We start from the raw sequence: 26471 nt of genomic DNA, 5'->3' as shown, positions 1-26471 counted from the left end.
GGATTACATAATGCAAGGACAGAATTAAGACTTGATCATGTCTTAAATAATGGGTTTAACTCTGTTTTGTCATGTTCACTTTCATGCTGGTTCCTTCACAAAAAATGCATGTTATCTGTGATCCATTAATAGTTTATCTTTGGTGAACAAATCCAATACACATGCATCCTTGACCCAAGTATTTGCTTGAGTCAACTCGTCCTTAGAAAAAGTTAACATTTTTTTTCTCTTTCTTTTTTAAAGGCGTTTGCTTTGGGATTTGCAGATGTCAGCGAAGAGCACCCTTCCGCTAATCTGCCAGCGTACTATAAAATACTGCTTTAAGGGAAGACTTGGAACATGAATGGGATTTATCCTCCTCCACCACCACTTGTTGTTGTTGGAAGCGACTGATGTGAGTCCCATGGGAGCCGCTATCACTGAGAGCATGCTACAGGCTCAGGGCAAGTATGACTAACTCCAATTCAATTTCACAGCACATTGTGAAGGGGAGAAATGTATCACTAACAGAACTAATCTCGCTTTTGATTTGTGGAAATGACACAGATGGGAGTTCCTTGACATTGAAACATTTAAAGGGGACATGGCATGCAAAATCAACGTTTTGGGGCTTTTGACCATGTGACTGTTCCCTTATAAAAAAAACATACCTGCTAGTTTCATTCAAGCAGGTTTGAGTAAACCAGATAACTTTCTCAGACACAGTTGGATTCAGTAATATACAGTATACGAGTCAAATAAACGACTAGTAAACGTGGCTATATTGATAAGAATAACGCGCTTCAAGAAGTCTAATTCTGGTACTAACCGGACCAAACTTGTTCTTAGCATCCAAGATAAACACAGGTCGCATTCACACCTGAGACTCGGCTCGATTGGGGACCAAAACTGCAACATTTTTCATCTTTCCAACCCGCGTGGTTTGCGTTCACACCATTTTTATGTCAGTTGAATCATCATTCTAAAAGCAGAAATCCTCTGCACACCTGCGGGGGCGCTGTATCAAAACTTTCCACAGGAAAGTAACACGCTTCTCTGATTGGTCAATTAAACTCCACTTCCTTTTCCGTCTCTGTTTACAAAATGGAGCGATATCAGACTGTGGTTGTGTTGGTTTTTCTTGTCGGAATTTTTAATACGGCAGTGACAGTAATTACGCTCGGAACACATGGATGTTTTTACGGACGAAATGGGAGCAGAAATAAGCCGAGCAGCAGACGGGGCAAAACTGGGACTAAAACCAGGACCAAAGTAGGACTAACACGGGGCTAGTGGACCACGGAGATAATGTTTTCTTCACATGAGACAACTGCGAAGGTTCCGGGCAGAGATATCGAAAACCACAGACTGTCCGAGGGAAAGAGAAGCGGAACAAGGTAATTCAAAGGATCTAATCAGGGGTTTCCTCAAAGGTTTCTGCCTAATATTTAGTCATGGCTATGTTTTGGTGAAAAATTCGTATTAACTGTTATCTCTAAATATAGAGGGTCTGCACATGTGTTTTAATTTTAAGTAGAGCCCACAAATTCCGTAATGCATCTCTCCACTCACTTCTGTCTTTGCGTTACTCGTTTGTTTGTTTTGGTTATAGTATATTACCCAGAACGCCCCGCAACTTTCGCTTCCTGGTTTTGTTCCGGTCTCTGGCTCAGTCGCGTTCACAAACCAAATGATCCGATTCGGAGTTCGTCTTAACCGGACCGAGACCCAGGTTTTCAGCCGGACCAGGGTTCGCTTCTTCGGATCAGAGTCCTTTTGCGCGTTCACAACACCTCAAGCGAACCGCACTATCCGAGCTAACGGGCCAGGATTCGGACCAAGAGGGGGCCGTGAATGAACCCTGAGATCGGGCATTCTCGTCTCCCTCATGCGGTCACGGCTTTTTGAACAAAAACTTTACAGCCACACACATTTTGCATGCATTTCACTCGTGCCATTCAATTTGCATATGAACTTCTTAGTCATCCCTAAGAACCAATGGGACACGACCAACAATCTTGCACTGCAACCGCGCAACAAAGGGCATTCGAGGTGAAATCGTTCCCCGCGGTGTCTCTGAATATCCAGTGGAGGTGTCCCCCGGCAGCGGCGCGCATGTGGAAGGGATATCGCTTTTGCATGCTTCCGACATTGACTCCCCGATAAGGCTGAACTCACCACCACATCGCTCCTTATCTTCCCGAAGGTGCTGATCAGATGGCTGTAATGATAGTCGTCCATCTGCCTCAGAGTAGCTGTCATGGCGGCCACAAAGCTTCCCTGGAGAAAAACAGAAAGCAACAAAAGAGATATGCTGTTACAAAAAGTGCAGCCAAGAGATTACATTTCAGAATGCTCATTTCCAGATTCCGTATTTGTGTGACGATGACTAACCCTAGTGTTGGCTTCATTATCTGGCTATGTTTATGACAGCATGCTACGTGTAATTGGACGGTTTGCAATGTGTTTTTTGGAAAACTTTAGATTAGAACCTGCGATAACTTCTTTTGCTTTTTGATTCATGTTCGGTTGCCCATTCCTTGGACAACTTTTGATGAATACCGACCAAAGCAGACCGTAAATATCCAACAAGGGCAGCTCTAAATCAGGAATCTAATCCAGGTCTAAACAAGCGCTGTATCCATCTCTGATAGATGTCGACCACCGCAGACTGGGAACAACCAAGGTGCAGCTTTGGAGATGCTCTGACCCCGCTGTCTACAAGTCATCAATTCAACTGGACTGATTTCTGGGTCGGCCAATAATACAACAGCCGAGCACATGGTTGTACAAAAGAATGTTATTTGATCAAACCGATGAACCGCTAATCAAAAAAATGACCGACCGTCAAAGCAAAAATACTGGCTTGGTGAGCCACTGTTGAGGTAGGCATTTATAGCATGTCAGAAAGACAAATTTTCACCAGACCACACATTCATAGAAAGGAAATCTTGGATGCACCGATCTGATACCGGTCCGGGAAAAATGCTGGATCTGTTATCAAGGATATACCAAATAATAATGCAGTTTTGGCTCTCACCGTGTTAAAGTTTTTGCCAACTTAATCCAAGTGAGTATGGACATGCAAAACTGTAATCTGGAGAATTCAGTCACTTAGTTTTAGACTCCGCAAATGTACGTTTTGAAGGACTGGGTATCTTGCCATTACTTGGCTTCAGTGGCCACGTTTACATGGAGATCAAAAATCTGATCATAATCTGATTTCTGGAGTTCTCAGATTAATGAAGAGACATGTAAACAGCATAATCTGATATACATAATCTACTATGCATTATTTGATATTGAAATAACCCAACTTGTGTGCCTAAACTAACTATGAAAATACAGCAAAAAGGCCAAAATCATGTCAAAAATACAAAGATGAAAATATACATAGTACAATACTAAAGACATGTTTTATGAAAAAATGAATAATCACAAAAGTTATCTATGAAATAAATCTCAGATCTCAAAAATCCAAATCTGCACTGGCTCATGTAGAACCCAGAGATTCTCCTATTTCTGAAGAGAATGTAAATGATCTTATTATTGGGTTATCTGATTTCTCCAGTTATCTGATTTGTTGGACCATGTAAATGTAGTCAGTGTCTCCATCCTGAGTGGGTATGGATGTGTGGAGGGTGAAATAAAGTTGAGGACAGCCACTCAAGTGTCAGTCAATGTCTGGACAAGGTCTGACACATACAACGCCAGAATCCACAGTGACATGCAACACTGATGGCTTTATTCAAAGCCTTTTCCATTATCTGTCAAGAAGGGAGCAAGTTCATTGAAATTCAAGCATAACAGCTTTCAGAGATATATCAAACGAGGCAGAGAGGTACACAAACTGAGCTATGAAGAACAAAAGGCAGGTGGAATGATAAAATTGAAGTTACATAATGTGAATACATATTGGCATGCGGGTCTGTATCCACATCACCCCAACTCACTCATCAAAGAATGAGTTGTCGAGAGAGATAAGGAAAGCAATTAAAAGTGTATTGTAACAGATGCATAGACTCGCAGGCAGGCAGATTAATAAGCCATTGGTCTGATAAGGATTTAGATGCACAAGTGCTACAGGTGACTGATAATCTACGGCTTAACTCGAAAAAGGTCACACCAATGTCGCCTTCACCATATGGCTGCTGACTTTATAAATTAGCTTTCGAGATGGGTCTAGTTCAATTGGAGCAAGTTAGATAATCAACAAAATGATCTACAGTACTCATTTTTCAATCAGTCTTTATTAATGCTGCATTCCAGGCAACTGGTAAATTTCTAACCTCCCACTTGGAAAAATGCCTTGAAACGCCACTTGAAGTGGTAATTACAACATGTAAACTCGGAGATGATCAGAGTGGTCCGAGTTCAGATATGATATGAAGACAGCAATGGCAGCCCCATAGATATACACACAAGAGATAACCGGTGTCCCATTCAGCCCCATTCATAGTAATGATCCCGTGTGGCCTGTGAATTTAACATGGCAGCTCCATCTCCTTCTACAAAGCCTGTTCTTTAAAAGGACCTAAAAGGTGTCAAGACGGGAATCATATATTTAGGCTTCCACTTTAAATTGCTGATGTACAAAAACCAGCGTGGTTAAAAATATGACAGCTATCCCAACGTTGTCACTTGGGCTATAGCTAATTTTAGGAAAAGAAAAACTCCTTTGGGGGTGGTATTACAGCAATGTCAGCTCCCCGACATGAGGACCAAAGAGAAGTGCTTTCCTCGCCCATTGGGCCGCCCCCAGTGGAGACGTGCAGCTAATGATAAAACTATAAAAAGCATCAGCCTTCAATATAATGTTATGCAGCATGTTTGTATCTAGTGTGGAGAAACATTCATGAAACGTTAGCATATTACTAGCTAACTGATGTAGCATTAGCTGTACGATAAGGATTTATGTACACGTTTATTTAGCTCGAACAGTCGGAGGTCGTAAGTCATCATTTTTAAGTGTGAAAAGTTCCGGTTAACAAGTCATCTGGAACGCAGCATAAGGACAAGTGTGGACATATAGTCCATAATATTCATCTGTTACATCACTTGATTGTTGAGAATTGTTCATAAAATGTTACTGAATAAATGCTACAGAGAACCTCCAAAGTTTGTGTACTATTGCTGTGCCTTTTTCTGTGAGAGTTGCAATATGCTGCCAGGGATTAGTCAATCACTAAATGTCCTGGATTTGATCACAGCAACAGCCAGTGACTACAGTTGTTGTGTCCTTGGGCAGGACATCAAAGGAAATGGTCTCTTGTACCGTGTTCTCAGACGTTTTGCCTCACATCCAAAACTTCATTTGGGCCTGTACCCATCAGTGGGAAAGAGTTAGACTTGCCATTGACTCCACCTTGCCAACTCTAAATTTTGCTTTCACCTTGATAAATGGCCTGATTGTTGTGCCAGGGGGCTTTATTGGCTTCCACCCTTGTTTGCTCTGAATTGGTATCCGCTTGCTAACTAATGGATAAGCCAGCCTTGCCTCCATTGTCCATCCGCCATCAGAAAAGCACAATTCCAGACAAAGAAACTAAAAACACAGTATTTACAGCACAGTATAGCATGGCTATAGGATGGAAATAGCTTCTGAAAATGTAATTATGGAAATTGCATGTATAATGTCTTCCAATATACCATTTGTCAGACCATGGCGAAGTGGACTCCTGCTTTGAATACAATAAGTCAACTCCAGTGGTGGTTTGAAGCTGAAAAGGCAGCAGTTCTGTCTGGAGCACCACTCTTCTCCTGTAATTAGCTCTAATCCAAAGGCAGCGGAGAGCAGAAAGCGCACTCTTCACTCACGCCTCTTTGCTTTATCGATGTGTTTGTTGCAGTCCGGCTTCCTGCATTAAGACTTCTCTGTTCGCCTTGTATGAGAAGTGCCGCCCTCAAAAAGCAACGGCAGACCATATGCAACAAATCCTAAAACTAACATCTATTATTTATGTCGTCTTCCCGTTTTCTCTTGTCTTGTGGGTTAAAAAAAATAAAAAATAGAAGTTGATAACCGTTTGACTTCGCGCTTTCTAATGCTGCGCACATATTTCTGAGATTCATGAATTATTAATCAAGTAAAGCTTTTCCGCTTTTCCACGGCGCACAGACCGAGAAAACTTTTCATCTTTCAGGACATGTTAGGTTACCCCCGGCATTACAGATGAAGATCCCACTTAAGAAGGCATTTGGAAGTGTGAGTGCATATATGAGGGGACGTTATATCTCAAAGTCTATTCGATTACTAACACATACTGAAAGCATCATTTGCCTTTATAGACTTCTTTGTGGTAACTGCCTTTGGCTTTGATTCACACATTTTCCAAGGCATTCATCAGACAGACTAACAAAAGCAAGTGGAAATAACTCATCAAATAGATAAAACAAATCATTTTCTCTTTGTATATATATCAATTGTCAAATTTCTTTCAAATAAAGGGCCAATTGGAAAGGATACAAATATAGCTGCATAGAAGCGACAAATATGACCTAAATAAATACGATTTCTGTGGATGATTTTATATTACATGCAATACATGATCCCCTCCTGGAACCGCCACCTTAACGTGGTGGAGGGGTTTGAGGAGCACCCAAATGATCCTGGGAGCTATGTTGTGTGCTTGGCAAACAGGTCCTTGGTGACGGGTCAGACAAAGAGCGGATCAGAAGCCCCTTATGAGAGACCAACAGGCCTGGTTTGAATCCTGAGGCCGTCCTTCTGTGGACCCACCACCTGCAGGGGGAGTCAGAAGGTGTGGGTCCAATGTGATCTGGGCAGCTCCAACAGCTTCTCCCACAAACCGGAAACGGAAAAGTGGAAGATAGATGGATAGATGGATAGATGGATGGATGGATGGATGGATGGATGGATGGATGGATGGATGGATGGATGGATGGATGGATGCCTTACATGATTACTGTCAATCTATGTTCCATGATTGCACTATTCCGCCAAAGAAAACTTCCTTGTTTGTAATCTCCGTTCACCAACGATGGCCCCCTTCCCCCAGCTGAGTCATACTTTGGCACCCGTAACATAACTGGTGCTACTGAAGCAGCTCATTATGTGCAAGATGACTGGCCATTTCTGAACTACCCAAAAAAAAATTGTGGATATATAGATTCCAGCCTTGTCTGCAAGCTCATATTTCGGATCCATTTCAGTGCATCTCGTGTGAGGGACAGACATTTGTGATCGCAATCCCCTCCTCGCCGGGCACTCAATTAATTAATAAAGGCGGCAAAGGCTTCAAAGCGGCTGCAGTCTTAGAAGTCGCCCCGTTTCTGTTACACAACTCTGCCTTCAGCATGCAGACGAGCCGAGCCGGAGGACATAGCATGCATGACTGGCTCCTTCTGCGTCGCTCTACGTCATCCTCAGCTGCATGAATGAATATTTGAAGAACACCGCCTAAAGAGATGATTTTACAAACAGTAGGATTTGCGAGTAAGAGTCAGTGAGCATATATTAAGCTGGCACAGTTTCTGCCCGCGCACGAGGCAAAATATGTCTGCGTTTCCATTAGTACTGCGGCTAAGGGAGCAAGCTTGAAAGACAGATCAGAGTATTTGTTTATTTGGTGGGGCGGCGTGTGAAGTGTCTTGCCCAAGGACACAATGACGATGCGATCTGGCCAGAACTGGGCTTTGAACTATAGACATTTAGACGAGCGAATGTTCCTATCTTATTTACTTGTTTATTTGGACAGTATTGATGAGCACGCTAAACTGGATTGTAGCCAACGGGCCTCCGCCACTGAATCACTGCCACAGACACAATTTGCAAAGACTCAAGTTTTTCAAGGACATCCTCGTCTCCATAGGCTTTGTAGTTTAGACATATATGATCAATTTATCCCTTCCTGGAACCGCCACCTTAACGTAGTGGAGGGGGTGGAGCGCCCGAATGATCCTAGGAGCTCTGTTGTCGGGGGCTTCGTGCTCCTGGTAGGGTCTCCCAGGGCAAACAGGTCCTCGGTGACGGGTCAGACAAAGAGCGGTTCAGAAGCCCCTTATGAGAGACCAACAGGCCCGGTTAGAATCATGAAGCCGTCCTTCTGTGGACCCACCACCTGCAGGAGGAGCCATAAGGGGCTGGTGCAATGATATTTGGGCAGCTCCAACAGCTGCCCCCACGACCCGGCAACGGACAAGTGGAAGAAAATGGATGGATGGATGATCAATTTCTGAAATGCATGTCGCTTTTATAATTACAAATCTAATCCAATACATGCCAAAAACTTTACAATTGGATTTTTTTCAACAAATATCCCTGGCTAAACTTCAGCTCATATAAAAGGTAACCTGCCAAAAACAACTCTTTAAAGTATAACTGCCAGAACATAAGTTGGACAAAAAGCTACCCATGCCAAATAGCTGTGTACATTTAGTGGATATTTATAGAGGATAAAGTGATAAGATATTATAGGAGTAACCCTAACAGTTGAATGCACCAATCTATGTCTGAAACAGCACCAATCAATTCAGTTCAAAAAATGTCATAGGTTGAGCTTTATTATCGCAGTTCACAATCTCACATCTTCAGTTTTATGAAGACACATAACCTGTCACCATCCACAAAACGATTTGAACGACGGAAATTAACTCTTGAGGGTATACCACTTCTCATTTTGAGCGACGAAACTGATGACTACTATGAGAAAGAAAAAGTAGCTTAAGCAGATTTGGCTTCCTTACTGTTCCAGGTTCAAAATGCTATGGACACGCTACATGCATACATGCAGATGAATTGAGACAGCTGGACCTTCAGCTGTGAGGAAGAGATGTGTTTAGACCTGGAACATTGAAGATGGAGATCCAGCTGTCTCGATTCATCAGACTTTGTAAAGCAATATAGCATCATAATTGTACATTTACACAGGCGGGAACTATTATTCTTCCTCTTTCAAATGATCTTTATCCATAATAGACAAATACTGCTCATAATAGACATAAACTACTATGCCTCTGCTGCGATTATGATAAATCTCCGTGGCTCACACCGATTGACTTTGTGACCCCAATCTGTGCATATAAAAGGTCAGGGCCTACTATATGTAATCACTGAATTTTGTGGTTAGACACCTCAACAGGCCAAAGAGATGGATTCAGAGACTTCCATTAATCACATTCCAAGACCTAGTGGATCAATTACATGCTAAACAACAATAAACTCAAGATTTTAAAAATATGATCCATCAAAATGTCTGTCAGGCGCGTGGTCTCCGTATCCGTCTCCCGCTCGAGGCAAATGAGGCAGAATCTTAGCGGAAATGAAAAAGCGGTGATTAGGGGGCAGGGCCGTATCAATCATAAGCAGCTCCTCTCACCACGTTCGATAATTCATCTCACTTTAGCCTCTGACAGCGAAAAGGGAAAATTAATGTTTGTTTGAGAAGGGAAGGATTGCCCCCCCCCTCCTATAAAAAAAGAAAAACAGAGCCCAGAGGCAAAGTTTTTCATGAGTCGTCTGGGTCTGCAGATGAATGAGATTGACATGTGGGTTAACCAATCAGAGAAACGCTTGCTCCATCTGTATCATAACAAAAGCTTACTTTAGCAAGAAGAATGAATACACTTACATAGAGGAGTGAGAAACATGGCCGACTTCTGCCAAGTCAAGAAGCAAAGCACCCAGCTCTGTTTATCAAAGCTTAAGGGAAGTTTCTAACGCCAGCCAAATGCTTACACACTCTATTCTTCTTTTTTAATTCTTCCATCACGGCTCTCCTATTGTCTCCCGCGCTTTTTGTACCAGAGGACTCCATCTGTCTCTGTCTGCTTGTTGACTATCATACACCAGAGGACCAAATGAGCTGGAGAGGCTGCGCCACTTGAACACTTTTCACAGGAGCTTGTCAGAGAGAGGCAGAGCTGACAGAGGCAAGCCGCTTTGGCCACTGCCCCAGAACTATCCCCGCACAGCCATTTGGCCCCAATACAGCCCTACAGAGGAGGAGGAGGAGGAGGCACACACACACACACACAAGCAGAGATGGGGTCATTCACATTTCAGTATCATCTGTTTTTGTTTCTGTGGAGCTTCCCCTGCATTTTGGGAGAAGACAAACAAACAAACACTAAATGAGTCCGGTCGATTTTCTGCCAGTCACGAAACATAAACACCACCCAGTGCCACATTTGATAGAGCCAGTAATGTAAAGAAACATCAAACTGCAAAGTAGGGTAGTCCACAAAGTTAACTAAAGCCAGATTGTTTTTTTTGCCTCGTCATTGTAAGCATCTTTCCCGAAAAGTGCGATAATTGCTGTACATTTAGGGGTGGCAAACGTTTTTTTATGAGGATGCCATTATTAACTTTAGTCCTGTTGCAATAATTAATGTTTCGACTTATTGCTCGATAAGTAAAATAATAATAGGACAATTTTTCGACTCGATAGATGCACGACACCTGCGCATGTGCCTAAATACAGAAAATGAACAGTATGACAGCGCTGAGTGAGCGGAGCTTCCATCTGCCAGCCTGTGAAGTCTCCCCGTGAGTAAAACAAAAACATCACCCTGGGAAGAAGCTCAAAAGACTTGATGCCAAGTCTTTCTTCCACAAGAGCAGTACAACTACCACGTCTAGCCTCGTCACTCGCTGCTCAATCTTCTTCTTTGAAGGTTTTACTGAAAGACAAATAAAGTTGATGACGATGTGAGGTCCATTCTCGCAGATGAGAATCTGAGACAAAAAGTTCATTCCCTGAAGGTCATCAATGAGCCCGGAGAGAGGCATTGGCCTTATTAAATGCTCTCAACAAGCTGTACGAAATGAAGAGCAAAGCAGCGTTTGCTCCGTGTTGCACAGAGATAAAGTATCAAAGAGAACAAAGTCGTCATGCATCGAACATCAATAGTGTTTGAACAGTTCTAATGTTCTTACACAAGTAGTATAAGAATGAGAGTGATTATTAATGACCATACTTATCTTTGTATCGTTCAAGTTATGCATTCTTAGGCCGGCCTAGAGCAATAAAAACAAATGTGAAAAACTGTGCCACCCTTATTTGCCGTCTTATTGGTTACATTTTTGGTACAGATGTTCAAAATGTCAATAAGAACAAGATATAATGCAAACTGGCAAAATTTGGAAGCACCATTGTGAACCACCCTACTGAAAAACGTAGCAAAAAATGTCTCACTTATCGAACATGCACTGTTGCAACCAAATACAGAAAAAGTTTTAATAGCTCTCTTTAGCCAAAAACAATGATGAGCAATTGTAAAAAGCATGTAAAGAGTTGTGTTTCATCCACGCACCAACTCGGGACATTTGCTAATAATAAAGAGATTTTGAGGCTAAATATAATTGTTTCCCCGACCACAAAAGAACGACAACAAAAACATCTAAATGTGTGGATTTTTCGGCACTTTACACGAGGAGGTTTGATAATAAGCGCGGAAAAGAGCGACTCATTGTGCCATTCATTCAAAAACAGACTCGGACTTCAAGAGGCACTTTTACCCGGTAATACGTACATCAACAATGTCCTTAATCAGAGACATTGTTAAACAGGATATTATGTAAAAAGGTCCATTTGTTCAAGGTCAAGTGCATAAAGGAAGAGAGCGGTGTGGCCTCAGTGTGCAGTGATTTGCATATGGATTTAATGTGTCTATCCTGATGATAATGTCCATTTAACCATGGAGTGCAATGAGCAGGACACAAACATGCAATAATACAAGCAACAAACAGAAATTGATTAAGCATACTAAAGAATCTGTATAACATTATATTAAAGCAAAGAGAGCAGATAAAGCTATTTCCGTTGTCTATGATGTATGAGAATGCACACTGCTCTCAGCCTGGATTTGAACATTGCCAGAGTTGAGACTTGTCTTAGCAGCATGAACCGAAACGCACTCTCACTCGTGTTTAGTCTCGTTTCTAGGCACCAGCAGGAGACCTGTTCCTGAGGTTTTCTCTGAGGTGTACAAACACATTCCCATAAAATTTGTATTAAGTATTGTTTCATCTTCCAAAGCATGCACTTTTGCTTCAGAAAGTGCACACAGGCTCATGTCTTATATGAAATGGCTCAACATTTGCGACAATAGTCTGGTCCCGACAATGGTAAGATAAGACCTCTGTAATCATGCTCTTCCCTAACCTGTCGTCCAGGCTCTGAGGCCCGGCCCACAGCAGAGTCCCCGTTAGAAAAGGTCAGAACCAGCTTTAAATAGTGAAGGGTTGGGTACAGTGCACGTTGTGAATTAGCCCTCGGTGGTCAATCAGCCGCAGGCAGCGCTGCCGAATCAGGCGGCTGACATTTGAACGGGACAAGGACCAGATCGTCAAAACCCACGTCTGACACGACTGACGAAGCTTCCCACATACGGGGGTTTATATTAGTTTAATACAACGGGGACTTTAGTGATGCTGGGTAATGAAGTTGACTGTTTTACGATTCTAGAATGCGGTGATGTTTCTCTGTCAGATGGAAAGACGGGCATGTGTAGCAGATATTACAGGATGATCCATTTAACTTGGCTTTATTCAGACTTTTACGACAACTTTTTTCACTATTTTGGTTGTATAAAGGTCATGAATACATTGTATGGTTTGCTACAATTATAAAATGCAGTTATGCTAAATGCCAGCAGGGAGTGCACTTCCTCCTTTTGTACACTGGTGCCCTGGGCAGAAGTGCAAAAATGGAAATTATAAAAAAAAATAACCGGAAAACATACTTATCAGCGCGAGGAAGAGGGTTTGCTCATAGACAGGATCAGCCATAGTTTAAGAAAAGTTATGCAGGATTACACAAACATGCAGAAATGAAATTAAACACCACTCCAGGTATAGATCTTCATCAAAAACATACAGCATGATACAGACCCTTTATACTCCCCAGGACTGTGATGTTAACTGAAAACCTATCAATACTATGCTAGATTTAAAGGGACATTGCGCAGCATCTTGGACTATACTGTTGCCAAACATGCTCCTACTGACCAGCTCGACACAGAAAAATACTATTACTGCAGGGAATAATCAAAGAATGGATTTGGATGAGGACCTAATGTATTTTAATCTCAAATTCTACTGACTTTAGCCACATCTCCATGGAGACGAGTTGGAGACGCACCCACACCCGATAAAGTTACAGTCATGTCTGAGGAGAGCTGAGCCGCTCACAGCAAAAACACATGTTTGTTTGTACATTTATAAGGTCTTTTTCCAATGATGAAATGATCCATCATAAAATATATGCTAGTATTTCAATTACATTTATAAGTAAAATTCTACACGGTGTGCCTTTAAAGAACTTGTTCACCATAATATATCCTTTTCGGGGTAATACAAGTGTTAATGGGATGATTGGGGGGGTCTTTCATCTCCCCCGGTGTCTCTGGCCAGAAAACCACCCTTGCAACTAAACACACTAATAGAATCACGAAGAAGAAGCTAGCAGGCTAATGGGCAAAGCTAACTGTGGGCTAGCTCCACTTTTGCAGTGTTTACAGCCAAGTTTGAGTGAAAAAAATGATCTCCATTGTGTAATTTGATGTACAATATCCCTCTGTCCCTTTGTCTTTTCTGTCAACGTAGTATTTACTCTCACGGACAATTAATGATTAAAAAAATAAATAAAAACGTGCTACAATACCTGCAGCGGTGCTTATGGCTGCTGGGGGCATGTGTCACGTAGTTCTGCTTTAAACAGATTAAGCATGTTTGAGCCAATAACTTTAAGTTGACCCATGGCAACACTACTTTTGTTAGTTTTTGGAAAAACGGGTTTTCTATATGGCGATGATGAAAAGACCGAGAGCAGATGAGGACAAACCAGAGCAGAGATATTTGTGAAACTCTTTTTACAGTCTCCGCTTCTCACTCAGACACTCGGGCAGGCAAAGGCAGAGACATCCTTCTATCGCCTCATCAGCTGAAAATCACTCTGCTAAACTTCGTCACGCACAACCACAGTGCAAAAAAGGAAAGAAAATGTGGCAGGGAAATACTTTTTTTTTTAACTTTGAAATTCTCTTTACAACTGCAGTCTAATATGCAGTGGGCAAAAACATGCATATCCTTTGTTAACTTGCTTATTTGGTCGTGAGATAACATGTTATGAGTATGAGTATAGTAATGACCCTACAATGACCTTACAATTCTTATATATAATTTAGCATTTTACTCGCTACTGAAAAGACTTCTCTGGAGCGAGCGACGGCGCCAACTTTGGACAAATCTGTTTGGTGTCAGTACAATTGTAAACACCCCACTATAACGTGTCTAAAGCCCATTCACGACAACACAAATGGAGACGGGCAAATTGAAAAGCAGTGATTTGTTTGCAGCGGCCTTGACATGGAAAAGGTTTCAATTGAGGCGGAGGCAGTGAGATGGCACGATGGCGGTTAGGCCTCGTTTTGAAACTCGGGAGACGCGGCGTGTTCCTAAATGGATCATAATTGCAATAAAACACAAAGCAGGGAAAAATAACTTAAAAGTTGAGTGTTGGGTTATGTGGAGGATATTTGTGATGACCTTTTGCCATTATAGTATTGTATAATCTCTTCATCTACCAAGGACTACAGATGGAAAGAAGCCATTGGTTAATTCTGGCATTTTTACATCGGTATGTTGATTAATGTATGTTGATTAGGCATTTCCCTTCAAATTAATAAATGTAATCCCCCCAAAACATTTTTTTTAATTTGAAATAATATAGAGAGCTTTTTAATATCATATATATTAATGTCTTGTGAAAAAGAGAAAATGTATATTTTCATATAAGTTCTTTCTTTTTCTTTCTCTTACTCTCTTCTCTTACTCTTCTCTTACTCTCTTGTTCTCTTTGTCTTCCTCTCTTTCATTTTTCTTTCTTTCTTTACTCTTTCTTTCCTTGTTTCTTTCTCTTATTCTCTCTTTCTCTTTATTTGTCTTTCTTTTTCTCTCTCTTCTTTCTGTCTTTCCTCTTTCTTCCCATGTTTCTTTCTCTTATTCTCTTTCTTCATGTTTTTTTCTCTCTCTTACCTCTGTCTGTCTTTACTATTTCTTCCTTTGTTTCTTTCTCTTTCTTTATTTTTCTCTCACTCTTTCCTCTCTCTTTTCTCTTTCTTCCCTTGTTTCTTTCTCTTTCTTCCCTTGTTTGTTTTCTTCTCTTTCTTCCCTTGTGTCTTTCTCTTTCTTTCTCTTATTCTCTCTTTCTTTATTTTCTCTTTCATTGATTGACTGCGGAATTCTTCCGCAGTCAATTATTGGTTTTCATGTTCTTTATTATTATTCCTCTTCCATCTTTTTCCCGATTTTCTAGAGCTTTCAGCACCTTCATGCTTTGTGCAATTTATGCAAGTTATGCATCAAAATGTTCCGCATGTTGAGGAGAAGGGTGCTATTACTTTTGGGACTTCTGCAACTTACGTTTTTTCCGCAATCGGCCAAAATGTCGGAGATTTTTCCCATTGACTTATAATGGGGCTGCCGCAAATCCATGCTTTTCTGCACTTTTTTCTGCATTTTATGCAATTTCTGCACTTTGTGCATGTTCAGCTTATGCAACTTGTGGGTTTTGAGAAAAAATTGGCCTTCTGCAGTTTTCCAGTTTTTTTATACGAGAGTTTGAAATTTTTGCATTGGTGTGTATGGGGGAATCCAGCCAATCGGGGAGACTCCAGGCCTTTCAGCCATTTGTGCAGCTTCTGCCAATCAAGCACTTTCAACAGTTTGACCAGTTTATGAAATTTAAAAGTTTATGCAATATTAACAATAATGCAAAGTAACCACTTTATGCATTTTAAACCGTTTATGCAACTTAAGAGTTTATGCCATTTAGGATTTATGAATTTTAAAGAGTTTATGCAATTTACGTAATTTATGCAAATTAACCCATTCATGCATTTTACCACTTTATGCAGTTTATACAGTTTATGCAACATGACATTTTATGCATTTTACCAGTTTGTGCAAAAAAAAGATTATGCAAATTTACCACTTTATGGAATTTAAACAGTTTATGCAATTTCTGCATTCGCTTCCCGCAATTCCGCAGTCAATCGCAATGGCGCAGCCATTGCATTTCTAGTTCTTTCCTCTATCGTTCTCTCTTTCTATTTCTCCCTCTCCCTGTTTATCTTTCTTTGATTTTTGTTTTGCATAAGTTATATAGATTTATGCATAAATGGGTGTCTTGCATATAATTTAGGCAAATATTTGTTCTCTACGCCCCGATAACTTCAGCATTCAAACATTCACACAGCAAATGGAACTCGTCACCAACAAGCTTGTCTTTACAGGGATTACAATAACGACATTTTCTATCAATACCCGTCCATCGACTCACTAATGTGATCTGCTTATTCAATAACATACTGTATGTCCCAGCCATAACCATGTTTTTTTTTTACTCACAAATCATGTTTTATCGCCATTGAAGTGTCACCCCATATTGCCCCACAATGCCCCATATTGACTTTGTGGTGACTGACTATCGTTGGAGACCGCTTTACTCCTGAATAGTGCCGGGTCAAACCTCGGGACAATGTAGATATAGATTGACCAATGATAACGTCATGTCACACCGCGGAGACAAGGACACGAGGCCGGGGTCCCTGGGGGCTCGGGCTTAGAGCTAATAAAATCAATAGCACACTGGCTTCGCTCTTTGTCCAATCGCCGCAGGAGTAGCCATCGGAGACCCCGTTTGCTTACACACGCAGATTGCTGAGGAGATTCCAATAAGAACGAAGCCACAAAGCCTATTTGTACAGCACGAAGAGCGGACAGCTTCTCCCAGAAGAAACAAAACCATTAAACTGTTGTCATTTTCTGAAGTGTGGAAACACAGGAGCAGCATTACACGGGGAAAAAAGTGGAGAAAAAATTTTCTGATTTTTAGACATGTTGCCTATTTTACACAGATAGGAGGATGATGGTCCTGGAGAAATCAAGATGTCAAAATATCAAAGCATTGACAGTATCCAGCATTGTGTCTAAAGATCAACACTGGGGAAAAAAAGAAATGTTTTAAATCAAATATATTAAAGCAGTACTAAGTAACTGGTTTACTGTTATAAATCCTTTCCGTAGTTCCTCTGGGGGTAATACAAGTGTTAATGGAATGATTGGGGGGTCTTTCATCTCCCCCTGGTGTCTCTGGCCAGAAAACCACAATTGCAACTTTCCTGCCTCCGGGTAGGAGCCACCAATACACACTAATGGAATCGCGAAGAAGAAGCTAACAGGCAAACGATAAAAGCTAACAGCGGGCTAGCGCCACTTAAACAGTATTTACATCCAAGTTTGAGTGAAAAAAAAATATCTTCATTGTGTAATTGGATGTACAATATCCCTCTGTCCCTTTGTCTTTTCTGTCAAAGTAGTATTTACTCTCACAGACAAATAGTTAAAAAAAAAAGCAACATGCTACGACACCTGCACTGACGCTTATGGCCTCTAGGTGCAAGAGTTAGATCTGCTTAAAGTGGTTTATAGATTTTTGGTATTTCTGCTAATTTCAAATAAGATAAGATAAGATAGCCTTCAGTTCTTAGAAACACTCAGGGTGTGCGAATAGGCAGAAAATGTGGGAAAAATAAACAAAAAACAACAAAATATTAAAATAGTGGTATCTTATGTACAATGACTACCAAGGACTTTGTGGGGGAAAAAGTATAAACAGTAAATAATTAAGCAAACAGACTGTAACAAAAGTGTTAAAGTCAGTATAATTGCAGGATTAGCGCTTTGTTAATAGGAGATCCAGTTTAAGCAGATGAGCAGCCTGAGACGGTGGCCTCGGTTATTTTTTGGGGAAAAGCAATGGTGCCAGTATCGGATTTTTATTGCATTACTGAAAAATAAATAGTACTCCGCATTAATTTGCATTAGGGCTGCAACGAGCGATTACTTTGGTCATTGATTCACTTGGCTGTGAAAGGCGCATGAAAACTTTCCAACCTCATCACCACCTAAAGCTAAAGCCGCTTAACGACACGTGGACGAAGTAAACTTAAAGTAAATGTTTGCAGGAGGCTGTTAACTGAACTCGGCTTGCTCAAAGCTGCACATGAGCCCAAGCACGCGGGGGAAAGGAGCCAGGATGGAGAAAGTGAGGGAGTTTAAACGACAGGATCTGGCGACAAAAGGAGCGGAGCTAATTCTGCTTTCAACAGTTTCAATAATCGCTTTGTTGTTGATTAATCAATTAGCCGTCTCAGCCCCAAGTCGCATCCAAAAGCGCTCCATCTCGCTTCCCCCCATTTTCCCCATCTTGTGCATGCCATTACTGACCTTGACACCACTGACCGGAGCAGAAGTTTCGTAGTGAGAGTAATAACAGTGGTAGGAAAACTCCATTAGTGCCAAGTATGTAGAACAAAGCGACACACGGCGTACTTGACATCATAAAATGTTTTGTTTGTGACACACGGCGACCTTGAGGTATTTACTTAGTATTCACACTGCTCAAGTAATTCCTGCTCGTTCATTAGCATACTTCTTTTGCGAGAAGACAGCTTCGCCTCACCACTCTTGTCTAGACGAGTATGCATCACTACAGTATAGGCGACGTGTTACTGTCACCGCTCTGAAACAAGCCTCAAAACTGCGAGTGCTCCCTTAATGGCACTTTGCAGAGGCGCGAGATGAAAGAAAAAAAAAAAAAAAGATAAGAAAACATAAAACTCTTGTCCACCATGTTGCGAAAGGGTTAGCGCTGACAACGTTGCGACGAGAGGAGGGCGCCTGAATGGCTGGAGGTGCGAAGCAGATGCCTCAAACTAGCTGTGAAATCAAGCGCACTTTTCTTTTTTTTTTAGAAAAGCATTTTGGATTCCGTGACGCCGATGGAGGCAGTGTCCCGCTGGCCACAACATAGCTGCGTATTTAGCAGTCGCACAGCTGTCAGGTAGTCCCCCAAGCGAACATGATTGGATCTCTCTTTCCATCTTTTTTTTTCTTCCCCCTTCCTTCTCTCTTTTACTGATGAGAAAATCAAAGCGAAGCAAGCCTGAGTCGTGTCTCATTCCTTATTCAGTCCCAGTTGCACTGATATGTCACTTCTGCTGCCTGGAAGTAGAAAAGCTTTCCATCAGCCTCGCATAAGCAAAGACTTCATTGCATAGTTTGTAAGTTATAGGTTGAATAAATGATCGATGTGCGTCTTTGGCTTGATGAGTTAATAAGAACTGATGACATTATTTCCCTCATTTATCCCTTATAAACTAAGCGTGTTAATAAGGGAAGCGAATCGAAGCACACACATGAAATCAGCAGACACAGAGAGAACTGGCAAACTCATCACAGGAAAGCCATGTGTGGTTCAAAAATAGGATCTGGGACCTTCCTGCTCTGAGCGCTAAAGACTAAACCACAGGAATAGAGCTGTATTCAAATGTGAAAATGCTTCTCAGTTACTTTTCCTCCCAATGAACAAGGAACACTTATGAAAGGGGAATGTAAAAAGCTGACATTTTTCACACAGGCGAGAGGGACGATGCCCTTGTTGTTACAGTGAACTTTATTGTATGAAGTGGTTAGTGTTGGCCTCAAACACAGTGAGCTGCCATGACCCGCTGGCTATCCTGCAGGTAGTTTCCAAGAGTACAGACTAAACATGGTGAATCTTCATAGAATGCCCTTCTATGCTTCTTAATTATGAAACTCACGACCTGAACTTCATCACCTTGAGACCTCAATGGGTATTTTGAAATTTCAAATTCTAGACTTTTTCACATCTAGTTTCTACAAATGCGACGGTCGTCTCACGATTGGAAGGTGGAAGGTTTGAATCCCAGCTCCTGAAGATGCTCACTGTTGTTGTGTCTTTGAGCAAGACACTTCACCCTCCTTGCCTCCAGTGTCTGTGTACATTGGTGTATGAATGAGAGTGTCAATGGGTGACTGGTTCCTAGCTGTAAAGCGCTTTGGGCCTGATGAAGGTAGAAAAGTGCTATGTTGAGACCATTTACCATATTACATACATAACAATATGATGTACAGTTGTGCCAATAAGGTTACACACCCTGGTGTTTTTTTTTTGTTTTTTTTCAGGAACGGGAGAACTGGAGAACAATGGCCCGCTTTACCATTAGATTATATACAGAACCTTCCCCACCACTACTACAAAAGAGTCCAAGCTGTCATTGATGCTAAAGGGGGCAATACTCGGTATTAGGAGTTGGGGTGGGTAAACTTTTCCATTTCGGTATTTAATTTTGTTATGCACATTTTTTTTCTCACAATAAATGGGTTCACAACATCACTGACCATGAGAGAAAAAAAGCTTGTGTGTTTTCACTCATGTTCTTTGAATAAACCACCAGGGTGTGTAAACCTATCGGCACAACTGTGCATGTTTTGTGTATGTGGAATTGTTTTTCCTTCTGTTGTATGTTTTAAGCTTTTAACTTTGCTCTATAAAGACGAGTATAGAAATTCCACAAATCATCCTGGCTCCTTTACAAACACCTTGTGGCTTAACTTAAGGGGCGACAGTGTCGCAGTTGGTAGAGCAGGTCGTCTCAAGATTGGAAGGTCAAGGGTTCAATCCCAGCTCCTGCACACTGTTGTTGTGTCCTTGGGTGTGTACAGTGTCTTGCCCACCAGTGTCTGCGTACACAGGTGTATGAATGAGCGTGGATCCTTGCTGTAAAGTGCTTTGGGCCAAGTTAAGGTAGTAAAGCATTTACTATAAGTTTGAGTAGTTGGCCTTATTCGAGTGTTTTATTCTGGACAATAAGCAAAGCCCCAGTATAACATTCATAAAAACAATGCATAACAAAGCATTTTTTTGGGGACGCCAAGATATTACTATGTCCCCTGTCTGACAACTTGAAACACTCACCAACTAATCCTCTCAAGCTTACTTAATGTTAGCGTACAAACACATAGGGCATCAGCAGATGTTACGATCTACGTCTCAGCTAATTAGCATGTTACCCCGGGCTGAGGGCAAAGCCTGCTTTCCCAAAGACAAAACGCATCCCAAAAACAACCCTCCATTGCAGTCATAACAATTTGAGTATGTGTCTATTTCTTTCATATCTGGCTCATTATAAAAATACAATGGATTACAAAGAACTCCAATTAGGTCTGCAGAGATGAAAGGCGATGATAAGTTTTCTTTTTTTCCCCCCTGAACAAATAGTGTTAACTGCTAACTAGCTTGTGACAGATGGAAACAGAGAGAGGGCAGAGGAGAGATGGGACCGGCAGATGGATGGGGCTTCCCACACAAAAGGCCTGAGACGATGCAACATGAGCGCGACGCGATCAAAGAAGCAAGGTCCAAAATAATCTCTTTCATAAGTAATTAATGGAATCAAATATCAAACAAGAGTGTTTTTGGCGAAGGGGGGAAAAAAAATCTATATTTAAAAAGCTTCAAGGATAAAAGAGGCAAAATTATTTTTAATGATTGTTCCTTTTCATTTTTTGGTCCAATGTGTTCTTGAATGACACTCTTACTGACAACAGTAAAAATAATCAAAGCGAGCACAATTCCATTTTAAACAAATGAATTCATAAATAATAGTTCAAGGGTAATTGTTCAGCACATTTCAAATAAATTATTTTGCTCACATCCTGTGGATAAAGTTTGTGTAGTTGGCTTTGTGTCAGAAAAGCCAAGGAAAATAACACTCAACATTGTACTGACTAAACTGGCTGCAGCCTTGGCTAGGTCGCTCTTGTAAAAGAGATTTTGAACTTCAGTTTATTTTAACATTTTTATTCATTTATTGGCTTATTTGGTCGGGACAGTGCATGCCACCCCATCACCAACTAAAAAGCTTTAAAAAGTTCTACAGCCAGACAGTTACCATTTTACTGGGATTGACTAAACTTGCTACTGCATCCCTACTTTAAAAAGACACTCAAGAGCAGTTTTTTTTAGAATAAAGATGCAAAGTACGACGGAGGTAAACCCGTTCCTGCTAGATCGCTTGTCTGGCCAGCCATCCTGCTTTTTGTATCTGTTCAAAGGCAGGACCGTCTGGAACTTTGCTAACAGCCAATCAAATCTCGAAACGCTTTCTATCGATCCGATCACAGAGCACGTTGTCACGACAGGAAGACTGAATCACACCACTAGCAAAATACTGTGCTTTACAAGAATGTACCTGCTTCATCTTCTCTAACGGGAGTCTCTTCTTGTTAATATCCATCGAAAGATTTCCATCCCCTTCCAAATGCACATTGATTGAAACAGCTGCATTTGTGTTGAATTCTCCCCCAAAAAATCTGTTGCTAATCACTCCTTCTATCCTTAGGTCTTTGGCCAGGCTACTAGATCCCAGCCTGCTGCCTAAAGACCGTTAGTTTCTGCAGAAGCCTCTTGGTGTGAGATATGATCGAACGGAGGAACCTGGGTGAACAGAGGAACCTTGCATTCTGGAATCTGAGGACTGGACGGTCTGCAATCTTGGCCCGTCTGCTGAGGGATCCTTCGGCCCCTGGTCTCTATAGCCTGTCCGTCCATGGGAGTGGATCTCTCCTTCTGTGGTTCTCTCCAAGGTTTCTCTTTTCTCCTGCCAGGTTTTTGAGTTTTTCCTTGCCGTGCTGGAGAGTCTAAGGACGGGGGACACCCACGCCGCTCGTCAGTACCTCCTATTGGACATTATATTTGCCTGGATTCACCTGAACTTTTAATTGTCATATTTATTGCTCTGTTTTATTGCCTTAATGTTTGGTGCAGCCCTGTGAGGCGACTTCTGTTGTGATATTGGGCTATACAAAACCGTTAAACTTGAAACTTGAAACTTGAGATATTCCCAACACTAAAACAACCAGGTGATGGCTTAAAGGTTAGGGTTTGTCCTTATTATAGTCTATAATCTTTGTCTCATAGCAACCAAAGTAATGCATCTTTCTCTTGTAGCGAGCATGAACGAAACTGCCTTACATGAGCTTGGCTATGACTTGGGCTTGTATACACAGGTATTAAAAAAATGTTAGATGTTCACACTTAAGAGGCTTCCACGACCCCGTAGCACCCGACACTGTTTATAGTAGCCCTAATTGAATTCCTCTGCTACTGTTCCCATTAAAGCAAGCCTGACGAGCGGCTGGTCTAAACGGGGGTGAAGTGTATGACAGAAGAGCTCTGGCTGATGATGCATTAACCTCCCTGATGTAGCCAAAAGTGAAGCTGTACTTTCTCTCTCCTCTCTATCCCTCCACCGCTCTCCGCCCCCTTTGCCTTAATCTCTCTCTCTCTCTCTCTCTCTCTCTCTCTCACACACACACACACACACATCCAAGCGCACAGAGCGAAGAGAAGGCGAGAGATCAGCAGCAGCACCAGCGGTAGTCAGTGGCGCACACACACAGCCATGGGGATATTCCGCCGACACGGACCACGCAAGCCGGCGCGGAGGTGAAGATTCTTTTCTCTTTTTTTTTTCTTTCTTTCCTTTTCTCACAAGCTGTCGGGAGGCTTAGCGGGAACGTATGCCCCCCGGATCCACAAGTCCTCCTGTCTGAACCAACCTCTTGCCTCTCTCTTGCTATGTTGATGTCCTCTTAACTTCTGGCATGGCATAACCCTTATTTGCGAGGGAATGGACGGCCAAAACAAGGAGTGCAAGCTACTGCCAGCTTCCAGTCACTAAGTCGTAGACTGTGGTGAGTAAGTCCTCCATTTCACCTTAAAAGTCCAATCACCTCTTTGAAGAGCGAGGGGGGAATTTCCTCGGGATCTAAGCTTACTCTACATTGAGCCTTGGGATAAACCAGGAGGAATGTTTTCACCGAAGATTCGCCCGATCAAATATCAACTAGACAGAACATATCGAGGACTGATGCGATGGCTTTGTAAATGGTGAATAGGTTGAAGAGATTGCAGTTGTGTTTGTGAGTGGGTAGCTTCTAGAAAAGTTAAGAGATAAAAAAACCAACATGATGCGGCAAGGCTGAGCGGATCAAAGTAAGAAGATGGCTCGCATAATGTTGCATTTCTGATGGTCTTTCATTGTTTGGGGTCAACTTGAAACTCGCAGGTAATTTACAGTCTGTTAAAGTTGTGATTGGAGCTGTAGCCCCGTGTCTGTTCGCTGATGAGATATGAGGACAGGGAGCGTGTGGCGTGGAGGGGAATCGGTAATTAGACTTTGGCTGCTTCTGAATGAGGAGCCTTTAACTAGAGCCTAATGTAGATTAATGCACTGGAGTGTCCTTACAAATTATTAGGGCACGGCGTGTGAATGTTCAATACAGTGCAAAGTCTTAAGGCAGGTTGTGTGGGGTACAAAAGGTGAGTCTATAAACATTAGAAATGCAGGGATAAGTAGACCCCTGCCAAGGCACTCGTCTTATCTCACAATGGAAGAGATAGAGTGCCCAGGCGCAAATCAAATTCTGATCTGTAATGCTCTTAAAAGAAAGCTTAACTCAATGTCGGACAAGTCACCCGGTCACTCATTGCTTTTATAACCAGAACCCACCAACCATCAATCTATCTTTTCAAGTTCGACAAACGCTCAAAGCACTGCTATAGGTTTTAACTCATTCACGGCTTGGTGGTTGACTATTTGTGGAGCTGCCATGGGGCTGAGTGTCAGGCTGTGATCTTGCACCAATGACCTCTCTGACCCCAACCAATCATTCACACACACAAATTCACACAAGCAAGTGCCTCGACACGAATGTCAACCCGAAATGTGACCGTTTCTTTGCTGTTCGGTTTTCAGACAAACCTCCACTGAAACTGTGTCGCCAGTTGCATCAAAGCCAAAGGACCTTCAGACGTGTCCTTCAGTTCCCTTGACAAACATCGCATCCTTCTCTCGTCCCCCCCCCCCGACCATTTTCCATCTTTCGCTGCTCCCGCTGAAAATCCCATCTCCAATCAACACCGGGATACGATCTCTCCCTTTAACTCAACCCCACGTCCCGCAGATGAGCTGGAAAGGCCGCGCAGGGGAGAAAGATCAATGGAAATAGATAGTGTGAAGGAGTCTATCCACTGTAAAGCAAAAAGGGGGATAATACTGCAGTGATCGGATTACCAAAACCAAATAGGTATTCCCATTGCCTTATCATGGTCGAACGAGTACACAGTGCTTGTTTTCTTTTGAGTTCTGAACAGGACACGCAAAAAATGAACTGAAAATGCAGTTCATCAATAACTAAACTAAAGTAATAGTCCTGACAGAGTTTGATCGCTGGGCTGGGTGTGGCCTTTCTGTGTGGAGTTTGTATGTTCTCCCCTGCTGGTTCTCTGGTTCCCCAAACACTAAAAACATTTACAATTGGCCAGGATGAATGAGAATGTGTATGTGTGTGCAACTGTGGGACAATACCATAGACTGTAAAAAAAAAATGGACGTCTTATGCTCACTCCTCCCCGTTTACCATAATGACCACAGTCGTGGGGGAATTCATGCCGGATTTACAGACTCCCCCTCCCCAGCTCTGACGAAGCATGTTCCTAAAAAGGACATACGGGCGGGATTTTCACCGTAGACTCGGCCCTTGCGTGACGTGTAGCTCGCGCTGCTCCAATGCTAACAGTCCGAGCCTCATTAAGTACGAGATTTCAAAAATTCTTTTTACGAAAACCAGCCTGGTTTCATATATTGTGATTAGCCCAGCGTTATCTCAGGAGGAATATCTAGCCTAGTCTAGTGTTGAAAAAATTTAAACCAGGCGTTAAAGTTGTTTTTAAGGTGTCTAAACTCCAATGCTTTCCAATGGGGGCCTAGTGGCGATATGGAGGTACTACAGCAATGGCGGCCCCCAGTGTCGTGGTCATAAAGCAGAGCAGCCAGCGCCCATTGGACAATACATGCAAATCAACTCATGACTCCAGTCAATTACCATGGACTGTCCCGACCAAATAAAAAAAACAGAAAAATAAAAGCAACTCCACACAGACGGGAACAAACCACTGAGCCACCGTATCTTTGTTTATACAATGAGGAATGGACATCACAAAAATGATGCGGTGACCATGCCAGACCAAACCAGAAATAGTGAGTCTAATTGAGTTAGGTAGGTCAACCAGACCCCAATGAGCGGCAAACACGCAGTCTACAAATTACTGCACAAAAAGAGGTGAGTGATCCAGGATACTTAATAAATAAAGCCTTATTCGTGAAGATTTTTGGATAATTTTAAAGTCAGAGGAGAATTAAATCGAACCTCTTATTTCCCAAAAAAACCTCAGCACCAAAGTGTCAAGTCAAGGACTGCACTTAAGAACTCAGAAGACGAATAACATCCCAGCAAACCTAATGCCTGTACACAAGTGAATAGGAAATGGAAAGAGTGAGTTGATGTACAAGTTTAGATAAAGTTATTATCCTGCTGATTTGCCGGAGTGAAGCTCAAATCGGAAGAAAGCCACACATAGAGGGATAGTCAGTAAATGCGTACAAGTGTCTCGAGGCCTGGTAAGAGAAAGAGCGAAGCATGTGATACAGAATGCATGAAAAAAAAAAAATTACACTCCAATGGATGTAAAGTCTTTTCAATGAATTATCTCAGGTTAGGGTGTCAATGCCGACCACCTGCCGCTACAAACTCAAGT

At 42.0% G+C, this 26471-nt stretch overlaps 2 protein-coding genes across 3 annotated transcripts in view; one reads left to right on the top strand and one right to left on the bottom strand.

Annotated features, from left to right (window-relative positions):
- Positions 1–26471, bottom strand: part of dock1 (dedicator of cytokinesis 1) — a 294516-nt gene that overhangs the window by 106281 nt on the left and 161764 nt on the right. For both annotated transcript variants that reach the window (XM_079577082.1, XM_079577083.1), the window contains one exon: positions 2158–2259. In XM_079577082.1, coding sequence (XP_079433208.1) covers positions 2158–2259 — 102 coding nt within the window. The remainder of the gene's footprint in view (positions 1–2157; positions 2260–26471) is intronic.
- insyn2a (inhibitory synaptic factor 2A) overlaps positions 23116–26471 on the top strand; it is a 42371-nt gene continuing 39015 nt past the window's right edge. The window contains exon 1 of the mRNA XM_079577215.1: positions 23116–23566. The gene's annotated coding sequence lies outside the window, so the exon portion shown is untranslated. The remainder of the gene's footprint in view (positions 23567–26471) is intronic.

Source organism: Gobius niger (genome assembly GCF_951799975.1).
Source record: "Gobius niger genome assembly, chromosome: 19".
Lineage (NCBI taxonomy): Eukaryota > Metazoa > Chordata > Actinopteri > Gobiiformes > Gobiidae > Gobius > Gobius niger.
The sequence above is the reverse complement of the archived record's forward strand: the minus strand, read 5'-3'. Positions and strand labels throughout refer to the sequence as shown.